General features: G+C 42.3%; 1 protein-coding gene across 11 annotated transcripts in view; it reads left to right on the forward strand.

Moving 5' to 3' along the window:
* Positions 1–8,198: 8,198 nt before the first annotated feature.
* Positions 8,199–23,870, forward strand: part of PUM1 (pumilio RNA binding family member 1) — a 51,877-nt gene continuing 36,205 nt past the window's right edge. For 8 of the 11 annotated variants that reach the window (XM_035117507.2, XM_035117510.2, XM_035117512.2 and 5 more), the window contains exons 1-3: positions 8,199–8,301; positions 17,264–17,637; positions 23,241–23,309. In XM_035117507.2, coding sequence (XP_034973398.1) covers positions 17,275–17,637; positions 23,241–23,309 — 432 coding nt within the window. In that variant the 5' untranslated portion in view covers positions 8,199–8,301; positions 17,264–17,274. Of the gene's footprint in view, positions 8,302–8,324; positions 8,466–17,263; positions 17,638–23,240; positions 23,310–23,870 lie in introns of those variants that run through there. The other 3 variants (XM_035117518.2, XM_035117519.2, XM_035117508.2) reach the window with 2 other exon arrangements.

The following is a 23,870-nucleotide window of genomic DNA, read 5'->3' on the forward strand; positions in this document are numbered from 1 at the left end:
TTTCCTGTGGTTAATTTCCTGCAGTTACTTTATATATAAAAATTATTGCAGTTGGGATTCTGACTGACTCAAGTGGCTATTGTTCCACAAATGTATGCCTTCAGTGCTTAACTTGATGATGATGATGATAATAATTAATGAAACAGAGCTATATTCATCCCCCATCTACACTAGCAAATCTTACAAAAACTACTAGGGATGTGGGAGGGATTAGGTTTGGATGACTCCATAATTTGCATGTCCCGGAGAAATGTGTGAATTGAAATGCAGCTGTGCTTCGAAACCCGCCTTTTTCCAAAATTTGCAGTGCGGTTCTCCAACCAAATAATGCATACAAAACTGAGGGGGTGGGGGAGTGCATATAATAGTGAAAATAACATACAACAAATGCATTATGTTACGAACAAATTTATTGCAGAAATATCCAGAGAAATTCATGCTAAAATGCAGAATTGTGAACAGCTGTGCTTAAGATTGGGAAAATGAACAAACCAAGAGAAACTGAGATTCTTCATTCCCCACCCCGATTGTGGGAGGGGGAAAATAGGTACCCTTAAGAAGAGGCTTCATGAAGTGTACCCTAACTCCTTCATAAAGTCCACCCTAATCCTATACAATGTTTCATTGGGAGTAAATAAATCCTGCTTTTTTCGGTGGGGGTGGCGTTCCGGATAAGTGGAGCCTAAGATTGAAGTCTGTAATGGTTTATACGAACGTTTGTGATCATAGAACCAGATTGGAGCATGGGTGAAAAATCCATTCAATTTTTGCTTTGGGGTTTTTGGATGGCAATGCGCTCCATCTCCTGTGGTTAAAAATGTGTATCTGCATGTGTGTTTGTTTATTGAAGGATGATTTTGGAATTGCCACAATTCAAAGTTTGGTAGAAAGTAACTCCGTTTCTCCCTTGCACATGGACCTCTCTTCCCTCTTTCCTTTTTTTTTTTTAAAAAAAAACGCCCTCACAGATTTTGGCACTGGTGCTTGGACATGTTTTTTTTTTTTAATAAATAAAATTGTATTTGTAATGTCGAAATATTATTTCTCTCTTCTGTAATTCTAACAGGTCAAATATGTTTGATTTACCAATAGCTGTTTGAATTTTGTGTATTTTTCTGATTTTGTGCAGTTGAACTGATTAAAATGGGTGGGTTTTTTTTCACTCCCCCCCCTTCAGATTCTTCTGTCTCTAGTTATGCCAAATATAGGATTTTAAATTTTATTTTGAACACTCATCAGGGTATTATTTCCACATTCATGAAGGGGTGGGACACCTTTTTTTCTGCTGAGGCTAAAGGGCCTGAGGATTAATCCTCTCATGGATTAATGCATACTAGTCCCAATAATGGCTTGTTTACACAGTCTGAAGCAGTCCTACTTCTGAATACCAGTTTCTGGAAACTGCATTTTTGTGTTTTTATATTGCAAACTGCCCTGTGATCCTCAGATGAAGGGCGGTATATAAATGAAGTAAATAAATAAAAAAAAATGTGATCGTAGAGTTACGGAATTGGTTCCCACATACATAGGAATGAGCTCTCAGTCCTTCCATACAAAAATCTACTTCTGGTTTTCCCACCCCCAAGCTTGCTTTGTTTTAGCAGCACATTTAATGTACCGTATATGTTAGGGGGTCAGGATAGGGAGAAGCCTACTGTTGAACAAATGGGTTCCACAAACCAGACAGTAAAGCATGAGACTCTTAATCTCAGGGTCACGAGTTTGAGCCACACATTGGGCAAAGGATTCCAGCGTTGCAGGGGGTGAACCAGTCACTAGATGCACAGGTGGTCTCTTCCAACACTACAATTCTTAAGTTGTGCAACGATTTACCTGTAAAGCCCTACTCATCTACATGGTCCTGCTGGCCTTTGATGGACGTGGCAAGCTTGCAGTGTGGCATCCTGGCTATATCTTTGCAATGTGAAAAGTAGCCAAGCTGGAGAGAGGATGGGGAATCATCCCTGGCAAACACGTATGGAAGCAGGAAGCCCTGGACACCTTCCTCCTCCTGTCCCTTACCTCTGGCAGCTACTTAGCCGTAGGACTTGAACTTACTCAGATTTTATTACATTTTAATCTTTCCCTAAAGAGTTCCTCTTGTGGTGCTCCTGGACCTGCTGCACTTGGAAGCCAAAAATGGCCTTGGCCAATTCTATCCACTGATACAAGGCAGTAGCTTCGTCTACACACACACACACACACACACTACAAAATATTTATTATACAATACAGTGGCAGCAAAGACAAGAACTCAGCACCAAGCCCATATCTGCCTTTTGTGCCTCAGTTACTGCAGCAGATCTATAGGGCAGGGCTGATAAACTTTTTTCCAGACTGAGGGTCATACTCCCTCTTCGGCAACCTCGCAGGGGCCACATGCAAGTTGGGGGCAGGTCCAGAAGCAAAAATGGACAGCAATAAACATAAAAGTTACCTTTGTACTGAATTGTTCAAAAGTATTAGTATTCTTCACATTTTTTATCCAACATTTCCACCAAGGAGCTCAAGGTGACATTCATGGTTGTCTTCCTCCCCATTTTATCCTCACAACAACCCTGAGGTAGGTAGGTAGGCTGAGAGTGGTGTGCAGGCACCCCCAAACTTCGGCCCTCCAGATGTTTTGGACTACAATTCCCATCTTCCCTGACCACTGGTCCTGTTAGCTAGGGATCATGGGAGTTGTAGGCCAAAACATCTGGAGGGCTGCAGTTTGGAGATGCCTGGTGGTGTGGCTAGCTTAAGGTCACCCAGTGAACTTCAAGGTTGAGAGGGGATTACTATGGTAGCACTGGTCTCTCCGGTGCTAGTTAGAAACTAACCACTACACCACACCGACTCCATTGTTATTCATATTTTCAAACAACTCACCATACAGTTCAACACAATAGGAATGACAAATGAGGAGTGCTTCAGTCAGTTCCAGGAAAATGCTTACATCAGTTGTGTTTAATTTTGAAAAGCAGTCAAAGTTTCCCCTGAGAGCCTGGAAAGTTATACCTATGTTCTTTAGGTGCCTACTAAGTAGCACAACTTGACCTCCAAGCCATGGTCCTTGGGGAAACAGCCATAGCTATGTGGTGGAACGGCGTTGCTGGACTTCCAACTCCTCATTCAGTTTGGCCAATGGTTAGGGGCGATAGGAGCTGTAGTCTAACCAACACAAAAGAGAAGGTGTTCAAAAGTATAAGGAACAACAGACAACATCACAAGGACTGTAGAAAGAATGAAAATGGCATGGAAATTATATGTAGGAAAAGCAAAGCTGCATGTAAAATGTGTGTGTGTGTGTGTGTGTGTTTTAACTACTGTAGTCTAACAATCACAACATTTAACTCCTAACATCTCAAATTATTCTATTGTTATGATGAGAGCTCCTGTATTACATCCTGTTCTATGCTTCATCTTGAACTCACAGCTGTCCATGGAGGCGCAGGTCAATTCTGTGTCCAGAGCAGCTGTCTATCAGCTCCATCTGGTACGCAGGCTGAGACCCTACCTGCCTGCAGACTGTCTCTCCAGAGTGGTGCATGCTCTAGTTACCTCCCGCTTGTGGTGCATGCTCTAGTTACCTCCCGCTTGGATTACTGCAATGTGCTTTATGTGGGGCTACCTTTGAAGGTGACCCGGAAACTACAACTAATCCAGAATGCGGCAGCTAGATTGGTGACTGGGAGTGGCCGCCGAGACCACATAACACCGATCTTGAAAGATCTACATTGGCTCCCAGTACATTTCCGAGCACAATGCAAAGTGTTGGTGCTGACCTTTAAAGCCCTAAATGGCCTCGGTCCAGTATACCTGAAGGAGCGTCTCCACCCCCATCATTCTGCCCGGACACTGAGGTCCAGTACCGAGGGCCTTCTGGCGGTTCCCTCGTTGTGAGAAGCCAAGTTGCAGGGAACTAGGCAGAGGGCTTCTCGGTGGTGGCGCCTGCCTGTGGAACGCCCTCCCATCAGATGTCAAAGAGAAAAACAGCTACCAGATTTTTAGAAGACATCTGAAGGCAGCCCTGTTTAGGGAGGCTTTTAATGTTTAATCGATTATTTTATTCTGTTTTTCTGTTGGAAGCCGCCCAGAGTGGCTGGGGAAACCCAGCCAGATGGGCGGAGTATAAATAAATTATCATCATCATCATCATCATCATCAGAGCAAAATGGATAATCTCTCACAATGGCAGCTGCAGATCTTCCTGTTTGACTTTTCAGATCTGTGTTAATCTTTGTTCATCTTAAGAAATATATACAGTAATGCAATAAATAATGAGTGACATTATTTGAGAAATTCTCCATTTTGTTCTGATGAAGCACAAAACAGGATGCAATCCAGGAGACTTCATAATAACATATTAATAATTTGTGGCTTAGAGGAATTATTGTATTATTACATAACTGTTGGCTAATGCATTATACACACACATATACCGTATATATATAGAGAGAGAATGTCCTGGAATAATTTAGGAGTGTGTGGCTCCACAAAGTCCAGGAAAAAAACTAACAAAAATGCTTAAGCAATTCTAGAGTTTGCTAGCCTCTCAGTCAATGCCCCAATATTAAAACACAGTATTAAAAATGGTTTAAATTAAAACAACATATATTGAGCAACAGCATATACCAATCTATCAATACTCTGGTGTGTATAAACACTTTTATTTCTTCACCTGACTGCTTGGTATAAATTATTTCATTATCTCCCATATTCAGAGAAAAAGTATTTCAGTTCCTTGATCTTTTATTTCAAGAAGAAAATGTACTTTTTAATTTAAAAAATATGTAAAACCTTGGATAATTAAACAATGATAAAAATGCAGTTGTTGTGTTTGCAGAGGAAATCAGCCAGGAATCATTTCTGTAATTCACTTTAAATTGCAATCCTACATACTTATGCACCAGGGAGTAAGCCCCATTGAACTCAGCGGGACTTTCTTTTGAACAGACACGCGTAGTAACGCTGCAATTGTCTTAGTGTTGCTTTGTATGAACCGCGATTTCAAAGCGACTGTTCCTTTAACCGTGGTGTGTAACCACAGGAACTACAAGTCCCAGAATGCACAGAGGCAGTGGAATCGTTCCTTTATTCATATCCGGTAAAAGGAGTACGTGATGGGAACTGTAGTCTACAATGATTGCCATTTGGACCTGTAGGAATACATTTCCGGTGGGGACCCTCTTTTGTTTAAATTTGGTGCTCGACTTTTATGAATATAGTAGCCAATATCTTGCACAAGTAACAACACTCGAAACAAAATAAAAATCCTTCCAGTAGCACCTTAGAGACCAACTAAGTTTGCCATTGGTATGAACTTTCGTGTGCATGCACACTTCTTCAAATACACTGAAACAGAAGTCACCAGACCCTTATACTGTATATAGTGAGAGGGTGGGGAGGGGTATTACTCAGAAGGGTGGTGGGAATGGGTGATTGGCTGATAAGGTGTGGTAAGCCTGTTGACAACTGTTAACGGCTAATAGGTATTACAGGAAAAAGCAAGGGGTGAGATGGCTAAAAATAGCTTTAGTATGTATAATGAGATAAGAATCCAATGACACTATTAAGACCAGGTCTCTCCATGGTTTTAAGTTTGGTTATAAGTTGCAATTCAGCAACTTCTCTTTCCAGTCTATTCCTGAAATTCTTTTGTAATAAGACAGCTGCTTTGAGATCTTGTATAGAGTGTCCTGGGAGATTGAAGTGTTCTCCTACTGGTTTCTCTGTATCTCTGTTTCTTCAGTGTATCTGAAGAAGTGTGCATGCACACGAAAGCTCATACCAATGACAAACTTAGTTGGTCTCTAAGGTGCTACTGGAAGGAATTTTTTTTATTTTGTTTCGACTACGTCAGACCAACACTGCTACCTACCTGTAAATAACAACAGTGATTGTCTTAAAATTATCCTTGGGACGGGAAGGAACACGTGCTTGTGCATTAGAGTACAATAAAGCATGCCTGTTTTTTTTTTTTTAAGTGAGCCTGATCAACTCACTACACAGAGGTTCGTTTGCCTTAAACTCAGTTGGGTCATTGCTCCATGTAGCTCAGTATTGTCTGCACTGACTGGCAGCGGCTCTCCAGGATTTCAGACAGGACTCTCACCCAGCAGCTAGAGATGCCGGGGATCGAACCTGGCACCGTGCAAAGCAGATGCTCTACCAGTGAGCTAAGGCCTTTGTCCCTTAGACCAGGTAAATCCTGGTTGCTTTTGGCCTGAGAGTGCAAATTGTAGATCAACAATAGTTTGCATATGCTGATCTATTGAAGCTGCATTAATTGCACCTTGTAAGAGAAAACATCAGGTTCTGTCTTTAAGTTGTGCATGTTTATTATGCATATAAGTTTGTTTTGAAGTCCCATTAAGCTCATTGAGGCTCATTCCAAAGTAAGTGTGCATCATGTATTGTCTTCTAAATGCGACTTTGAAATGGGAAGTTTACTTTAATGCCAGAGGGTGCTGAAGATAATCTGGATGTGTATTTGGCATCTGTTCCACCAGGAAAGGATGGGAGTCTGTTGGGGTTTTTTTTAACCTACTTCCAGATGCTCATACTGTATCTGCTTAAATGTCTACCATTGAAGCTGACAAAGCCATTCCAGCACAATGCTGGAGAGAGGACAGGCTAGACCGGTTTGCTTACTGAACAAAGGAGCAGCAGCTCAGCAAGGTTAGGACACACCAGTAGAAAGCCAGGCAGGATCCGCACATGCAGTTGGGAAACCTGGGCTATTGAACATGTGAATGGTGTGCATATGGGCAGGGAGTAGGTTATAGAACTATAGCGTCCCAATCAAGAGAAGTCTTAGCACTGCTCTTTTCTGCCTCGGTTAAACTACACCTGAAGTACTGTGACCAGTTTTGGGCACCACCATTTAAGAAAGATAATGACAACCTGAAACGTGTGCCAAGGAGGGCGACCAAGATGATCATGGATCTGGAAACCAACCAAGCCTTATGAGGAACAGTTGAGAGAGTTGGGCATGTTTAGCTTGGAAAAAGGTCGGAGCAAGCTTGTTTTCTCCTGCTCCAGAGGCTAGGACCCATAGCAATGAATTCAAGTTACAAGAAATGAGATTCCAGCTAAATATTTGGGGGAGCTTCTGACAGTAAGAGCTGTTTGACAGTGGAGTAGACTCCCAGCACAAGAGGTGGTGGACTTTCCTTCCTTGGAGGTTTCTAAGCAGAGGTTGGATGACCATCTGCCATGTATGATCTAGCTGAGATTCCTGCATTGCAGGGGGTTGGACTAGATGATCCTTGGAGTCCCTTCCAAGTCTACAGTTCTACAGTTCTATAAGTCTGTTACAGATGGCAGTAGAGCAGCAACTGTTGTTGGCATGTAATCTTTCTGAAGGAGTAAAGTCTAGTTGAGAGTAACTCATTTTGTTTTGTAGTGGAATTAATTTCTGCTGTTAGCGAGAAGAACGTTGGAGGGGGCTTGTTTATGTATAAGAAGAATCACGATAGCTATACGTGTACATTTTGTTTTGCAGGGTGGGATACAGACCTGCTATGATTTTCCTGCGCCTTTCTCGCCGTGGTCGTTAGCATTGCCAACTTCTTCAGGTATCGCTGCTGTGCCTTTCATGGCAAACAAATATCCAGCAAGCAAATGCCTGAATGTGAACACGACTGAGGGTGTAGCTGTAGCAGCGGCAGCAGTAACAGAAAACTCCACCTGTTCGAGTTTCTGCCTGTCACACCCCATTCCAGGCACAGTAGCAGGAGGAAGTGGGGAGTTGTTGACAGCCTCTTTTGGGGGTGGGATAAGGGGCATTTGACTTGAGGACTTGGTTGCCAAGGGTCTTTTACAGTTATGCAGCATGTATAAAAGGGTGATTTTTTGAGGTGCCCCCCCGCACAGTTCACGTTCTATATTAGCAATAAATGATGTGCAGCTATATTTATTTCTGTATACTGTGTATCATAACTCTCTCATCCTCAGTTCTAAAGCCTCAGGCTACCGAGGTGTTTTTGTTTTTATTTTTCAAAAGCCAAACCCAAGCACCCCGATTTCCCTTTTATATGCTGAGTGCCCTCCGCCCCGGGGTGTGTGCGTGTGCGCGCGAGGCCACAACAAAGCCCCGCGCGCCTCTGGAGCTTGCGGGCTGAGCTGCCTTGCAAGCCGGCGGCGGCGGCGGCCAGGCTCGCGGAGCCTACCCTTCCCATGATGCAGCGCGCCGCCCCGAGTCCCCAGTGGGCCGCCATGTTGTTGGAGTGAAAGGCAGGGGGAGCGGCAGCCGGAGCTAGAGGCCGGGGGGAGGGGGGGGCCTTTGAGATCCATCTTCATCCTACCGTTCCGCCCGTGAGTATCCGGACCGGAGTGGGCCGAAACGGGACTTGGCACCCTAGGCAGCCCGATGGTAGAGCCGTATTGGGGCTAGGGATTAGGCCGAGGCGGCGAGGCCCTTCCGAAAGGCGGCCCTGGGCGGGCATTATCGCCGAGGCTCTTCCTCGCGCTTGTTCCTGGTACATATTTTCGAGTCCAAGCAAGGCCTCTATTGTTCCAGGAGGGGAGGGGGGGAGGGAGAGAGGAAGGACCGATGGGGGGCGACGGCTCGAGGGGCCTGGGACGCCCACCTTTAAACTGTATAGCCCCCCCCTTCCCGGAAAAGCCCCCACCTTAAAAAAGAAGCAGCAGTTTATACCATCCCCTGGGGTGGTTTTGTTCTCTCATCCCCTCCTTCCTTTTCTTTGGAGGGAGGGGCGGGTAAGAGAGTTTACTTCGGCTTAAAATAGTATTTCTAAGCAGCCAGAGTGATTAATATGCTTCATTTTTTTGGCGCCGGGGGGGGGGGTTGGTGGCGGTGGTTGGGGGGTGGCTGATTTCATGGTGCAGGATTGAACTCCAGCGATGTGGAGGATAAAAGGGGGTACTTTGGGGGAGAGGGGAGGGAGGGAGGTGGGGAAAAGTGATTAAACAAGGGGGAGATAATTAGAATTTTCAAACGTCCGTAGGTGATGCCTAATTAAAATCGTCCGCGAGCAGGGCATACAGGAAATGGTGTACGTGACTTAAACTTTGTCTGCCACTGGTGTACAGGGTTGGGTGGGTAGGTATGTATACATTGAGTGGGGGGAGTGGATGGTGTGTAGGATGTGTACAATGGGGGGTGGGCGGTGTTTCTCTTCCCTGGCCCACAGTGAGTTAATACCTCTGAAGCTCGTGTTTCTTTGTAGTAGCTAGTTGGGCTTGTTTTGGGACCCTTGTGTTTGTTTTTTTCAGGGCGAGCATGGTGGCATAGGGATTTCTGTTTTTGTTTTTGTCCGGATGAAAGGGGCATAAAGAATACATGCCGTAATGGATTTCCTGGTTTGTCTCGTTTTTTATACATATAGCTTGTGTGTTTATCTGTAAGTGAGCAACAATGAAAGGCTGGCTTCTCTCCCCTCCTAGGCCCTTGCCTTGGCCCTTCTAGCTTCAAGTTAGTTCTTGGTGAAGCCATTCTGAAGTGAAACAAAGTTACAGAAGAGGACAGAGTAGCCCTTTGTTATCATATGAACCCCAAGGAAAATATTATCAATTTAAACACTTTTTTTTAATCGGAGGGGGGCATGCCTGATCATGTAAGAACCATAACAAAGAACTGAATGTACAGTTTGATCCTTTGCATCTTTACTCAAAAGTGATTCCCACCACTTACTCCCAGGTAAATGTACATAGGACCACAACTTTATGTCATGGCCCAGAATTAATGCTCCTTCAGTTAATTGAAATAAAATAAATAGTTTTTAGTGTGCCTAACTCTTGTGTTGGGCTGTGGTCTTAGAATTTGTAGGCAACAAACTTCAAATGCAAAGAGACAATTCTCCTAGAAAAAGGAGGACTTGATGGCTTAAAAATATAGTATGGGGATAGCAATTTACCTTGTGGAGTACAATTTTTAATTCCTTCCCTGGTATTAACCCTGTAAGGCTAGTTTCTATGTAGCAATTCAGTTGTATTTGTTATGCCATGTTATATCAGTTTTATTAAATTGATTTAAAGTTTGTTTCTAGTTTATATAAAAGAGAAAGTTACACATTGTGATTCCTTTTACCAATCTAGTAAGGACGACAAAAAAAATGTTTTCTTTCTTTTTTGATAATGTGGATATAGTTTATGTTGAAGGGCCACAGGCTGCCTTTTTGTTTGTAAATTAGCAGCTCTCATAGGAAGCTGATGACAAAATTTGGGATTCAAGTGAGGGGAAAATAAACTGGTGGTCATGTGACTTGAACCACCCTTTATGATTTGAAAGGTTCTCTGTAGATCAGGGCTTTCAAAGTGGGGGTCTGGTGTCAACCTTTTTTTGGGCAGGTGAGAAATGAAGAGAGTCGCCTTTTGTAGAACTTCCTCTTGTGGGCATGGGATGTTCATGTGGCGTGGGTTCACACTGAGAGAGTAGGCTGCTTTGGACAATTGGGTTGCCTTGGCTTAGGTGGTCTTCAGGCCTTCCCAGATTACTGATTCTGTGGCACTGCAGCTGTCTTGTTTTCTCTGCAGTACTGGAAGCTTGACTGAAAGTACATTGATAGGACATTCTGTAGTACCGTTAGGGAGCAGAGGGATTGTGGCTGAATGAACAGACTGTGCTTCAAAGTGTGGGTTTTATCTCTCAGGTGTGCGTGAGCAGATAAGAGTGGTGTGTAGCTTGGTAATTAGAGTTTGGGAATCCCTAGTGTAAGAGTCCTCTGTTTGCATGAAGTGATGTAAAAATACTTTAGTTTTAAACTTAAACTTCCCAGCATGCTGTTCCCCCTGTGCCTTTTCAAAAAAGTGTGTTTGCATTTAGGGATTTCCTTGCATATGCTAGATTTAGCATTCATTGGTGGTGCTATGGCTACATACCGGTAGGTGGTTGTACAAATTACCTTCACAGTGCTGAGATTTGAAAATAAAGTTTCAGTTTTAATTTTTTAATCATATTTTCCCCACCCTCCCTACACAGTTCTCTTTCACTGCCATCAGTATTATCTTCCGCAACAACCCTGTGCATCTGGCTATGCCAGAATGGACTGTGCCCACCCCAAGATTCATCCAATGATGTTGATGGCTTTGTGGGTGTGGAGTCTTAATCTGCTGTTCTAACAACTATGGTACATCACACCAGCTCTCAGTTCTGTAAGGGAGCAGGAGGAAGTGTAGTGTAGTGTAGTGTAACCGACACATTTCTAAACTTTGTAAGCTGCTCTGGGAGCCTCTTTCGGTGGAAGAGCGGAATAAAAATGCTTCAAATAAATTACTTCTTGAACATGAGCACAACTACCACTTCAAAGTACTGGACTGAGGAACTGTTGCTTCAAGCCTGGACATGGTATATTGGGCATAGTGTTGCTTCAAGCCTGGGCATGGTGTTTTAGGCGTAGTTTTGCTTCTGTAATGCTGGAAATACACATTAAATTTCCGGTGTTAGCATCACATTTTAAAAAATTGAGTGATGAGATGACATGGGATATTCCAGCCCATTTCTTGCCATTTATCTTTCCTTTCATCTTTTGTTACAGCCAGTGGGCAATAGCCAAAAAACCTGTATTCAGAATAGATAAATTGAAATCAGTGGGTTTAAGTTACTTGATTCCATTGATTTCAGTGGGTCTACTCTGAGTATGACTAGGGTTAGATATTGCTTAGTGAGCATAAAGCTTGCTTTGTGCATTCTCTCTCCCCCCCCCCCCCGGTACTTGTACAGTCATACCTCCGTTTACGACCACAATTGGTTCTGGGGAGCTGGTTGCTCCCTGAGTTCGTCACTCCCCAAGGCACGCTTCTGCGCATGTGCGAAGCGCCGATAGATCGCTTCTATACGTGCGCTGCGCAGATTGCTTTTGTGCATCCGAGCGCCGTGGAACCCGGATGTAAATACTTCCGGGTCCGCGGTGGGAGGCGGTTGCAAACCAAGGTTTGACTGTACTTAAAGCTGTCTGCATGGGCAGTCACTCACTGAAAAATCTGGTTTGCTATTTTCACTGACTAAAATAGTGATACTCAAACACAGGGGTGCTTAAACTATCTCTTCAATTATGTGTTTCTTTGGACTAGTCATCTGGGCAGGAAAAGTCAATTGCAAGTTTTTATTTTAGACCTGATTAGTTTTGTACCTTCTCCAGCCCTCCAATTTGACTTGTATTCATGTATTACATTAGTAATAAATTTTCTGAATCGGTGCATTTCTGCAGAACATTACAACAGTGGAACATCTGCCACATTTTTCCATTTGGAAAAAAAATCCTCCCCACATTACTACAAGGTGTCTACAGGAGATGTGGGCTTTCAACAGTGGTGCCTGCTTTGTGGACACTCCCACTGGTGCTATTGCTAGTAGGGCGCAGATGGTAGATTAGGTATGATTGTTTCAGAGAATGTTTCGGTTGTGTATAATTGTCCAATGGCTTTAAAAAATGATTTTGTTATGCTGCTAAGTGTGCTTTTTATTTCTGTTAAACTACTATGCAGGTTTTGAAAATTGAAAGACAGGGTATAGCTTTTTAAATATTGCTTTTCTTTAAAAAGGCTTGGCAGATAATGATAATTCTTACTTGACCTCATTAAAGGAGAAAAGTGGGCAATAAACGTAACAACTATGAATGGAAGATTACTTGTTGATATTTTCTGTTAATGTTTCCATATTTAGAAAGAACCAAAGTGGGGGGAAGCCCATTGATTATACTTGTTCTTAGAATGTTCTGTTTGTGTCGTACTTAATTTTAGTACATACTGGAAGGAGGCTGAAGTAATTTTATTTGAATAAAGATTCCCATCTGCCCTTATTTTGTTACAGAGTAAGATACTTGTTACATATGGGTAACCAAACCAGAAATCTTTGAAGTTCTGTATTAGAGTACAGTTTGGTTTATGCTGCAACCCAGAGCACAATTACTGGGGCAGTTTGCTGTATTGAGACTTTTCTTCAAGTAAATAAGTTTGAAAGTGGGGTTTTAATCATAACACATTTTTAAAATTAAGGACTACTTCACATATATGTATTTACCGCTTTTCATGTGCATGAACAAGCAAATCAAACTTATGTACAGTATACCCAACAAGCATAGTGGCCCAGTTCAGTTGTAATGGAAAACCAAAGTTTCCTGCCATATGATTTCCCCCCATGACATTCCCCACTCACCCATCTTCCTCTTTTTGTACAGTGGTGCCTCGCTAGACGAATTTAATTCGTTCCACGGGTCTTTTCTTATAACGAAAAATTCGTCTAGCGAATCCCATAGGAATGCATTGAATTTTTTTGGATTTTTCTTTGCCCATAGGAACGCATTAATTGAATTTCAATGCATTCCTATGGAAAACCGTGATTCGCTAGACGAATTCTTCATAAAACGAATTCGTCTAGCAAGGCAACCTCCGCTCAAAAAATCCTTTCGTTAAGCGGAAATTTCGTTAAGCAGGGCATTCGTTAAGCGAGGCACCACTGTATGCCAGAAGGTAAGATTGTCAGATTTGCCAAGGTACCCTTACAGTACAGTACTTGAAGATGAGTGCTCCTGCTTTCAATGGAATGCAATAAGTAATTGGAAACATGGCCTTGGGGGTCAGTTCACATGAGCATAGGGGTCACTTAATCTCTCAATTACATTGCTTGGTATTTGATTTGCAGATTAAATGTGTGAAATGATTCCACAGAGAAGACCTGGCCCAATTCAAATTTAATGGTTTCTCACTATCTGAATGAGTATTGGGATTGTTTGTTCCCCTACCCTCTCCTTTTGGAGATGTAAAAAGTTTAGAAGCCACGGCTTCTGCTTTTAAACAAAGTGCAGTTCCCCATTTTGTTTGAACCCTAGGAACAGTGCTTTGAAGAAAGTCTAGATCAGGGTGGTCCAGCCTCTTGAACAAAGTGGGGCGCAGGAGTACTCTGATACAGAACCTGGAGCCATACACTGAATTAAATTTTTATATCATAAATTAAAGTGTTAGCAATAGAGTTGATATTATTCAATATACACAATTAATATATTTAATTAAATATTTATAATTAATTACACAATCAGTAGATTTTATTTACTTATTTATTAAACAGATCAGAGCCATTCTTATAAAAATAAGAGACCAAAAAGATCCCGCGGGGGTGAGAAGAGAGAGGAAAAGAGCAGGTAAACAAGCAACCTGCTGCAGCTGCTGGGCAGATTAGTGAAGTCCCACTCAACTTTTTTTTTGCCCTTTCCCCGTTCTCTCCTTTCTCCTGCTCCCAGCATTGCAGTTGCCAAAATATGCAACACACACTCACCCGTGTGTGCACTCACACTCTCTAGGCCAAGTTCGGGATTCCTTGCAAATGCCTGCCCCCCCCCCCTTTACAAGGAAGACAATGCTGGCATGACTGGAGAAACTGCCTCTTGCTCCTTTCCTTTCTTCTCCCTGTCCCAATTCTCACTCCGCCCCTGAGGAGGATTCTCAGCTGCAGCTTGGATGGGTGGTTTGCGGTGGTCACGAGCAAACCAGCGCAAGGCTTCCATGTAGTTACTTCCAGTTCCCTGCAGCTTCGGTACTTAGCAAGGGCCGCCTAAAAAGGCCTTGAGGATTTTGCATTGGACCACCATGGTCTACATGGTGAACAAGCCACAGTCCAAAACCATAGTTGGATCCTGGCTTGTTTTCACTAACTATAGTTAAAACAAATCAGTGTGGATGCAGCAGTAAACTATGGCTTGCTTAAAATGGGACATTACACTTCCTTTCTGTGTTGTTTAAGGAACAATTTCATGCAGTTATCCAAATGCACATGAGCTGGTGTGTTTCCGAGTTTGAAAGGTTCCTACAGTCATTAAGCAATTGCTCTGAGCCAGTTATTCTTTGAACCAAACTTTGTGATGGTGTTGGAGCACTCAGGGTTTCAGCTCACATGGACAGTTGATGCACATTTGGTAGGCTGTTGTGCTGCAGACATGCCCTCAATGCATGAATAGCTCTGGGAAGGATTGCGTGTGGCACCATTTGGCATGCTTTACATGGTTATAATCATGTGACACTGAATATCTAAAAAGCACTATTGACTAGCCACCTTCTGTTCAAATGAACAGATGCAGCTATCTTCTGATGAGTTGAAACCACCACTTAGAAGCAATTTAGATATAATTTAACATTTTTATCTGGCTTATGCTTGGTACACAAACCAAAAAAGTATGACATGCTAACTTTATGTGCTGTATAAATATTTCAGAAATATTTTCCCAATAACAAAAAGTATTTGAATTGAAACACTTGATTAGGAAATGAAAATAAAGCAAACTGTGATTTTTGTAAGTGTTCTTAAAACATGACACACACACCTCTTATATTGTTTAGATCAGGCACCCCCAAACTGCGGCCCTCCAGATGTTTTGGCATACAACTCCCATGACCCCTAGCTAACAGGACCAGTGGTCAGGGATGATGGGAATTGTAGTCTTAAACATCTGGAGGGCCGAAGTTTGGGGATGCCTGGTTTAGATCATAAGGGAAGAATCACTGAAAAGTGAAAACTTGGGCCAAGCTCTTAACAAACGGTTGTTTGTATGCGCCCAATAGCTCCCACTCTGCTCTTCCTCTGGCTAGAGTGCATGAACAAATCAGAAAGGGGATAGCTTAGCGATACTATCTGAATATGGGATCACTTTAAGAAACAACAATTGCTAATCATACTTAAATCATGTTTTGTAGTTGATTTACGGATTGTGGTTTGTTAGAGTGAAACATCCATGTTTCTGGTGTACCTTAAGCTATTCCCATGCCAGTTTGTTTACCCGCTTGTGCTAGAGAAGGGGAAATGGGAGTGATCAGGTGACTTGCACAGTATGATTTATTGAGCCAGTATCTTTACCTTACCATTACATGTGAATGTGGACATACTAATTTTAGCATGCCTAAGGAGCTGTGTGCTTCCTAGGAACAGCCACTTGAAAAGCTTTCGATTTCAGTGGCATTGCATCCACCAATTATATAGTTTTGTTTTGTTTAAAATATTTTGAGCGTCTCATCAATACAAAAAGAATCCCAAAGTGTTTTACAGCCAAAATTAATTAAAGTCATATTTGGCTGTGATTAAACTCATAAAAAACTCAGTGGCCAACAATTTACCCAAAGACCTGGGAAAATAAAGCTTGGCACCAGCCTTATCTGTGAGTGGGAATACTTTTATAAAAATGAAAAAATTACTGTACAAAAATCAATCTCATCAAATGATGGGTCGGTCTAGCCTAGTGCTGTCTGCTCTAGCTTTCCCCAACCTGGTGCTCTTCAGATGTTTTGCACTATACTTCTACCAGACTCAGTCAGTGTGGTCAACAATTAGGGGCGATGCCAGTTGTAGTTCAGCAACAGGTGGAGGGCACTAGGTCAGGGAAGGCTGGCCAGCTAGCATCAATTCTCCAAGGTCTCTAACAGCCCCCCCCCCACCTCAGAAGTCTTGCTACCTAAGGTCTTTTTAATCTGAAACCTTATACAGTGGTGCCTCGCTTAACGAATGCCCTGCTTAACGAAATTTCCGCTTAACGAAAGGATTTTTCGAGCGGAGGTTGCCTCGCCAGATGAATCCGTTTTACGAAAAATTCGTTTAGCGAATCACGGTTTCCCATAGGAATGCATTGAAATTCAATTAATGCGTTCCTACGGGCAAAAAAAAAAAATCAATAAAAATTCAATGCGTTCCTATGGGATTCACTAGACAAATTTTCCGTTATAAGAAAAGACCCATGGAACGAATTAATTTCGTCTAGCGAGGCACCACTGTACTAAGAAAGTATGGTATATGCTGCTTATACTGAGCTGCAGTACCTCTTTGTTGTCCCTGAGCTCTTCAGTTGGAAGACATATACCTTTACTGGTGCTTTGTGTACAGTTCCTTCCCCCTCCCACCGTCTGCTTGACCCAGGGGTAGTTAACCTTTTTTTACTTATCGCTCACTAATGCATCTTTATTAATGGCTTGTGCCTTAGAACCGCCTACTGCCCACCTAGAATCCTGAAATGCCCACTAGTGGGCGGTAGGGACCAGGTTGACAACCCCTAGCTTGACCTCAAGTGCTGAAGACAAGTGCTGTTGGCACCTTTGTCTTTATTTTATTTCAGGTTAGCGGTTGTACAGGATAATTTGGCTTTGGAGCATGTGTTTTTGGGTCCAAAGATGCTTTCTGTGAAACGCTTTTGAGAACAATAATTGAGGAGGTAAATCTTGCCTGACATGATGAGATTTGATATCAGGAGCCATGGATGTGGTTATTAAGCTTATGCTGGTGCATGCTTAGAGGCTGGAGGAAACAGGCTGATTTAAGCATTTTGAACCTGTCTCTCCTTAGGTATTGGTGGAATGAGCGTTGCGTGTGTTTTGAAGAGAAAAGCAGTGCTCTGGCAGGACTCCTTCAGCCCCCACCTGAAACAGCACAGTCAAGATACAGCTAATCCCAACATGCCTGTTGTTTTGACATCTGGAACAGGGTCCCAGGCTCAGCAACAGCCAGCTGCAAATCAAGCCCTTGCAGCAGGGACCCACTCCAGCCCTGTTCCTGGATCTATAGGGGTTGCAGGCCGCTCCCAGGACGACGCAATGGTGGATTACTTCTTTCAGAGGCAGCATGGTGAGCAGCTTGGGGGAGGCGGAAGTGGTGGAGGCAGCTATAATAACAGCAAACATCGGTGGCCTACTGGGGATAACATTCATGCTGAACATCAGGTAAACAGTTAAATATTTCACAACTGAACAAATGAGCTAAGCAGGCCTGTGACAGTTGCATGCAGTGAATGTTATTAAAATCTGTGTATCTACATGAGCATTTTTCATTCTGTTGCCTCTTCAGCTTCATTTTATAGGACAATGCAGTACGATAATTCTTATATCTCTTAAATAAAAATGTGTATATATTTGCAAATTGTCTAATGCTTGTTGACTTGTTTCTGTCTTAGTTGGACCAACAGGGCAGTGCTTCTTTCCCCCCCTCTTTGTCTTCTCAAACCCACCACTATTGTTAGTTTCCTTACTTGGTTAGAAAAATGATGAAACTTCTTAAAGCAGCACTGGTAAACCTTTTTAATGTGCTGGGTTGGCAAGATGTCAGTGTTGTACCTGCTTGTGCCTCCCCTCCCCCTCCCCCCACACCTACCCATGTGGGGATAAATGCACTCTTTAAACACTTCATTGAAGCATCTCTTCTCCAGCTTCTTGGTAGACTTTTGTGCTCATTAGCTGGGGAATGCCTTTTAAAAAAAAATGTTGCTGAGCCAACTTGGCTGTCAAATAGAAAAATCTGCCCAGCCACCCAAGAAAAGCCTGATGCCTTGTGTGCACTATGTGAGCCTCTGGGCACTCCCATAGGGGGTAAAATTGTCACCTGAATCATCCATTGACAAGCAGTGGAAGCTGGAGAGTACAATAAATATTTGTAGTCTCCACCAGTTCCTTCCTAAATAAAAGGGATTTTTAGGCTATATAGGAAGGGAAGGGAAGGGAAGAGTCACTGCTACCTGCTGTTGCTGTCTCTGTGTGTTTGTGTGTGCGTCCGTATTTGTGTGTAACCTGTGACCTGTACAGGTGGGTTGTGTGTGTTTATGAGATGTGGTGGCATGGTGCTTATTTTGTGTGTGTATGGGTAAAGGGGTTGAAGGCAAATTTAAAGGGACAGCTATCCATAAACACATTTAGTTGTCTCTTAACTTTTCCATCCTCGTAATCAGCAGTGGGCCCCCCAGATGCTGCTGAATCACGAGTTCTGCACCTCTGAGCTAAATGATCTCCCCTCACTAAATTCACTTAAACTTGATAAGTGCTCGGATGATTACTTTTCTTTTTTAAAAACACTACACCCTGTTCCTGAACCAGTGAGGAGCTTTTTAGTAAGGCTTTAGTATGCCCACGTACAGTATTTGTGAAAACTGCTGAAAAATAAAACTCTTTATTTTTTTGGCCAGGTGATGGCCTGAGCATTAATGATAAAATGTGAAGTGGAACTGTGTATTGAGAAATAAGTGCCCCACGGGGAAAATAGAATGTGCTTTTCGTGTTTGTCAGAAGAATGAGCACTCCAAAATGATTTGTGATGGTTGTTGTCTTTCCTGCTGGAGAAATTGAATTGTATCTTGTTTTGAGGATTTATATTTGTAAATATGATTTCCATAGCACCACACAATAAATAAAGAAGTCAGAGTACAGTGCAAATAAACTGTATAAAAATATCAAATGAAAGAGCAGTAACAAAAGAGGTAGAAACAGCATCCAGATGTAAAAAAGACACAAACCAGATAAGTACCCAATAAGAGGCCTGTTTGAAAAGTCCTCAAGAAAACTAAAATGGTGGAGCTTTCACTGAGCAGTAAACAGGTTTTAATTTAGCACTTAAAACACAACAAGGAACTTACCATGAAGAGATCTCTGTAAGTGGGATGTTGCCACTGAGGTGGCCATCCCCTGATTGCCACCCAGCTGATTGCCAAGGTGGAGGTTCCCGGAAAAAGGCCTCTGATGAAGATCTTAGTGCGCAAGCAGGATCATATGGATCAGAGTTGATCATTTGAACACCCAGGTCTTAATTGAGCTGAGCATCATCCTCTCCAGTGCTGATATTCCTATCGCAGGGTGTGTTTGGCAGTATCTATTTCTCTTGTGGAAGATACTAATCTGTCTGCGTTCTTGACATTTGTAAAGACAGTAGGCTGGTTTTTGCTGCTTTAGGTTCCAGAACTTGTTGAACCCTTTGGGAACTTGTAGGACTTGGTTCCTGACAGACTACGTTTCTATACAATACCTAAGTGGAAATTAAAAGAATCTGCTTGAACCATAATCTAGTGCAGTCTTTCTCAACCATGGGTTCCTAGATGTTGTTGGACTACAACTCACATCATTCCTAACCAACATGGCTAGTGGTCAGGGATGGTGGGAATTGTAGTTCAAGAACATCTGGGGAAACCAAGGTTGAGAAAGCCTGGTCTAGTGTATGGGGCAATATGGCTTAGATCAGCTGTCCCCAATGTGATGTCAACCAGATGTTTTCAAGTAATTCCTATGTTGGCTGAAACTAATGGGTGTTGCAGTCCAAAACATCTGGAGGATGCTAGGTTGGGGAAGGCAGCTCGATATTATACCGTACCATAAAATCTCTTTTCAGCCACCATAACTGTTCTCTCATAGGGGAATTCTGCTGACTTTTAATAACATTCTTCCTTCTCCCCTTCAAAGTAAACCACCCTTATCATTCCTGAATGACTTTTTGTAACTAGGTTGAGAGCCAGGCTGGACAGTTGCTTTATGTTGTGCATTGTTTGCCTAAATGTAAATGTTTGTTGCTCAGGAGCTCAGTTTGTTGAAATGTGTTAACCTTGTTATTGCAAGTGAACACTTGTAATGTGACCTATGTTTGTGAAGTGTTGGGAGTGTGAGTTTATAAAGAGCAAGTATGCTTTTGGTGGTGGTATGGTTCAGAGCATTGTAAACTTTAAAAATAACTTCTGTGTTACCTACCGGTACAAAAACACTGTTGAAATAGACATCAAAATACCAGGGAAGCGCAGGAAATGAGAATCGTGGAAGTATGGGGCATCAGCAGAGAATATAGAATTTGACTAGATATTGACTTAATCCTGGTGAGGCTACACCTGGAGTACTGTGTCCACTTCTGGGTGCCACAGTTCAAGAAGGATATTGACAAGCTGGAACATATGCAGAAGAGGGCTTGTCTTTCCTGAATTTATCTATTCTCCTTTAAGCCACCCAAGTTGCTTACCTTCACTACCTCCTGTGGGAGTGAGCTGCAGAAACAGGTGCTTCCTTTAATCTGTCCTAAACCAACATTCAGCTTCATTGGATGTCCATAAGTTCTAGTCTTATGAGAGAAAGACACTTCTCTGTCAACTTTCTCCACACAATGCATAATTTTACAAACTACCATGCCACCTCTTGCTCTCCTTTTCTCTAAAGTCCAAGGTCCCAAATGCTGCAACTTTTCCTCATAGAGAAGTTGCTCCATAACCCATAATTGCATTATATGATCCAGGCCAGGCTTTCTCAACCTCAACCTGACTACAATTCCCATCATCCCTGACCACTGGGCCTGCTAGCTAGGGATTATGGGAGTTGTAGGCCAAAAACATCTGGAGGGCCAAGGTTGAGGAAGCCTGATCCAGGCCATACAATCAAATACTTTAAACAGATGGAGTACTGTTTCTGTGCTATAGAAAAACAAAACACCAAAATTGTTCCACATAAATGTCTCTTGATATGTAAACCTGAACATTCCTGTTTGGAGTTGGTCAACTTGCAGCCTACAGAGCAATTTTAATCTATTCTCTGGCAGTTCTATCAAAGTTCAGTGAAGATGTGGTTAAAAACTCACACTTTCACTCATAAGGAGAAAAAAGATTCACAGTGCAATCCTGTACATGTCTACTCAGAAGTAAGTTCAGTGGGGCTTTTTCCCAGGTAAATAGGTATAGATTGCAACCACCAATTTTGTGGTTGCATCTCTTTGGGTTTCTTGGAGAAGCAATGAAACACTATGTATTCCACAATGTTGCATTCCATGCTGCACCCTCATAATTGATCATCTCATATTGCCAAAACGCACTGTGATAGGAGCTATGGAATGCCTTCAAAGTAGTAAACCCCTTGAACTCAACCTAATATGTCACTCTTGATCATATGCATCTTTGTGAATCATAGGCAGGAAATATCCCTGGCTTGGCTATGGAAGGGACATGGTGTCCATATTTGTCAGAACCTGGTGAAAGAGGAGGCCCTGTCTGTGTCTGTGCTTTACAGTGTTTTCACGGTTAAACACGTTGCTCAAGTGTGCATATCTTCAAAAGGCTTTCTGAACCCAGACACCTGATCTGTGCCATATGGGCCTTGCGTCCTTTTTGGGTGAAGATATGTTGGCATGCTTGCTTTACATAGATAAATACAGTAGACAGTCTTTGACTTGAACAGAAACTTAAAAGGAGGCAGTTTAAACCATGATCTAATATGACACAAGACTATATGCTATTCTTATTCCTACTTCTAGCATAACCATATTGCCTCTAAGTATTAAAAGCATGTTCCTCTGACTTCAGGAGCAATTCATCCCATAATTTGAACTTCCTCTGTTGCCAGATTTCTGAATTGAATACTTCCCCCCCTTTGAAGAAAAAAATTACCCAGTATATCTTTCAAATTTAAAGTGTATTGGTTAAGGAAAAATCCTGTAGCTTCTGAATATGTCCAGAACTCTTCATGGTCCTGGCTTAATGCCTCTTATTTTTGACTGGTTGCTGCCCCACTTTTTTTCTAAACTAAAAAAACCCAAATATCATAACTTTTCCTTGTAGGAGAGTGGTTACAGTCCCTTGATCATTTTGGTTGCCTCCCCCGCCCCCGGGCTGTATAACTTCCTTTTGGAGATATGACAGCCAGAATGATATCTTGCACAAAGTGATGAATACCAGGAATCTGCACCCACAGTGTTCTGAGTCCAATATCCCACCTGAACAGATTTGGGGGTGCATGTGCAGGGAGAAGAGGGAAAGTTTTATTGCGCTGGTGTGATTTATGACTCCTGCAAGGGCAATTATTTAGTTGAATCCAGCCCAACAGAAGCTCAAGTCTGATTTGGTCAAATAAACTATGGTTGAGGTTGTCTTGCTTCTCAATCACAGTTCCTTTGAGGGGAAACAACGAATAATGCCAATGTCAGCCTCTGGCTGCATACCAGCACACTGGTCATTCACACATTAAATCGTAGCTTGATGTGAACTAAAGCAGCAGTGGAATTGATGTGGATGAATTTGACAGCAGTGTTGAAATGTTCATCTACATACAGGTTGCCCTTTTATCATTGGTACCGTACTTTAGTGGTTGACAGCCGACATACACGCATTGCTGATGGTTCAAGAGAATTACTAATAGCTGAATTCTTTCTAGCTAAAACTTGGTAGAGGATGTTTCATTAGTTGCTGCTTTAGAATGGGCAGAATTATGGAAGGCTTTGATTATTCTTTTTAAGTTTTATTAATATAATCTGTTTTGGGTGGCTATATGTCCAAAAATTCCCATTTGATTTCCTTTGTGTCTGCTAAATGTTCTTTTCTCTTATTAACTTGAATATATAAATATGCTTTTTTGTTCTGCTGTTACTAGTTATATCGGTATGCATTTGTGTTTTTTCCCTTCAAAATATGTTTTGCAAGTCATATGCAATTGCTTATATGTTGTTTAGAATTGGTGTACAATTGTTCTGTCTTTTATTTTTATAGGCCATGTTGACAAAGCTTCTTTCACCTGTTTTTCTTGCATCTTTCATTGTTTAATAGGTTCGATCTATGGATGAATTAAATCATGATTTTCAAGCACTTGCTCTGGAAGGAAGAGCTATGGGAGAGGTAAGTGAACATATTTTGTTGCATTTCTTTCTTTATTTCCTCCCAGGTAAGCCCAAACAGTTTCCCATTTTCTCTTGGATACTGCCCTGGCCCAGGCCTGTTTGTCTTTTCAGAGATGGAACTATAGAAGGTGCTCTCGCATCATTTTCTGAGATGGAAAACTCAGTATACTATAATGGCATTTATCCAGGTACTACATGTTTTGCCCCCCCCAACCCCCTACATCTATGCCATCTTAAATTGTGTAGGTCTGTTTTTTGTTTTTGTTTTTTTACCCATGATTGCTGCAAAGCAGGGTTTGTGATGTAGAACAGATTCTTGAAAGAGATGTGGATCTTGCACAGATTTGAGATGATCATATGGTGCTGCAGTGTAAATGAAAAATGAGCACTTGAATAGCAGCATTGTATAGTGTAGAACATTCTTTCCCAACTTTGGCTACCCAGATGTTGCAGAACTACAATTCCCATCATCCCTGTCCAGTGGCCAAATCGTCTGGGACTGAAGGGAGTTGCAGTCCAACAACATCCAAGATTGTGAAAGACATTAGGGATGTTCCAC

The sequence above is a fragment of the Zootoca vivipara genome, chromosome 6, assembly GCF_963506605.1.
Source record: "Zootoca vivipara chromosome 6, rZooViv1.1, whole genome shotgun sequence".
Classification (NCBI taxonomy): Eukaryota; Metazoa; Chordata; class Lepidosauria; order Squamata; family Lacertidae; genus Zootoca; species Zootoca vivipara.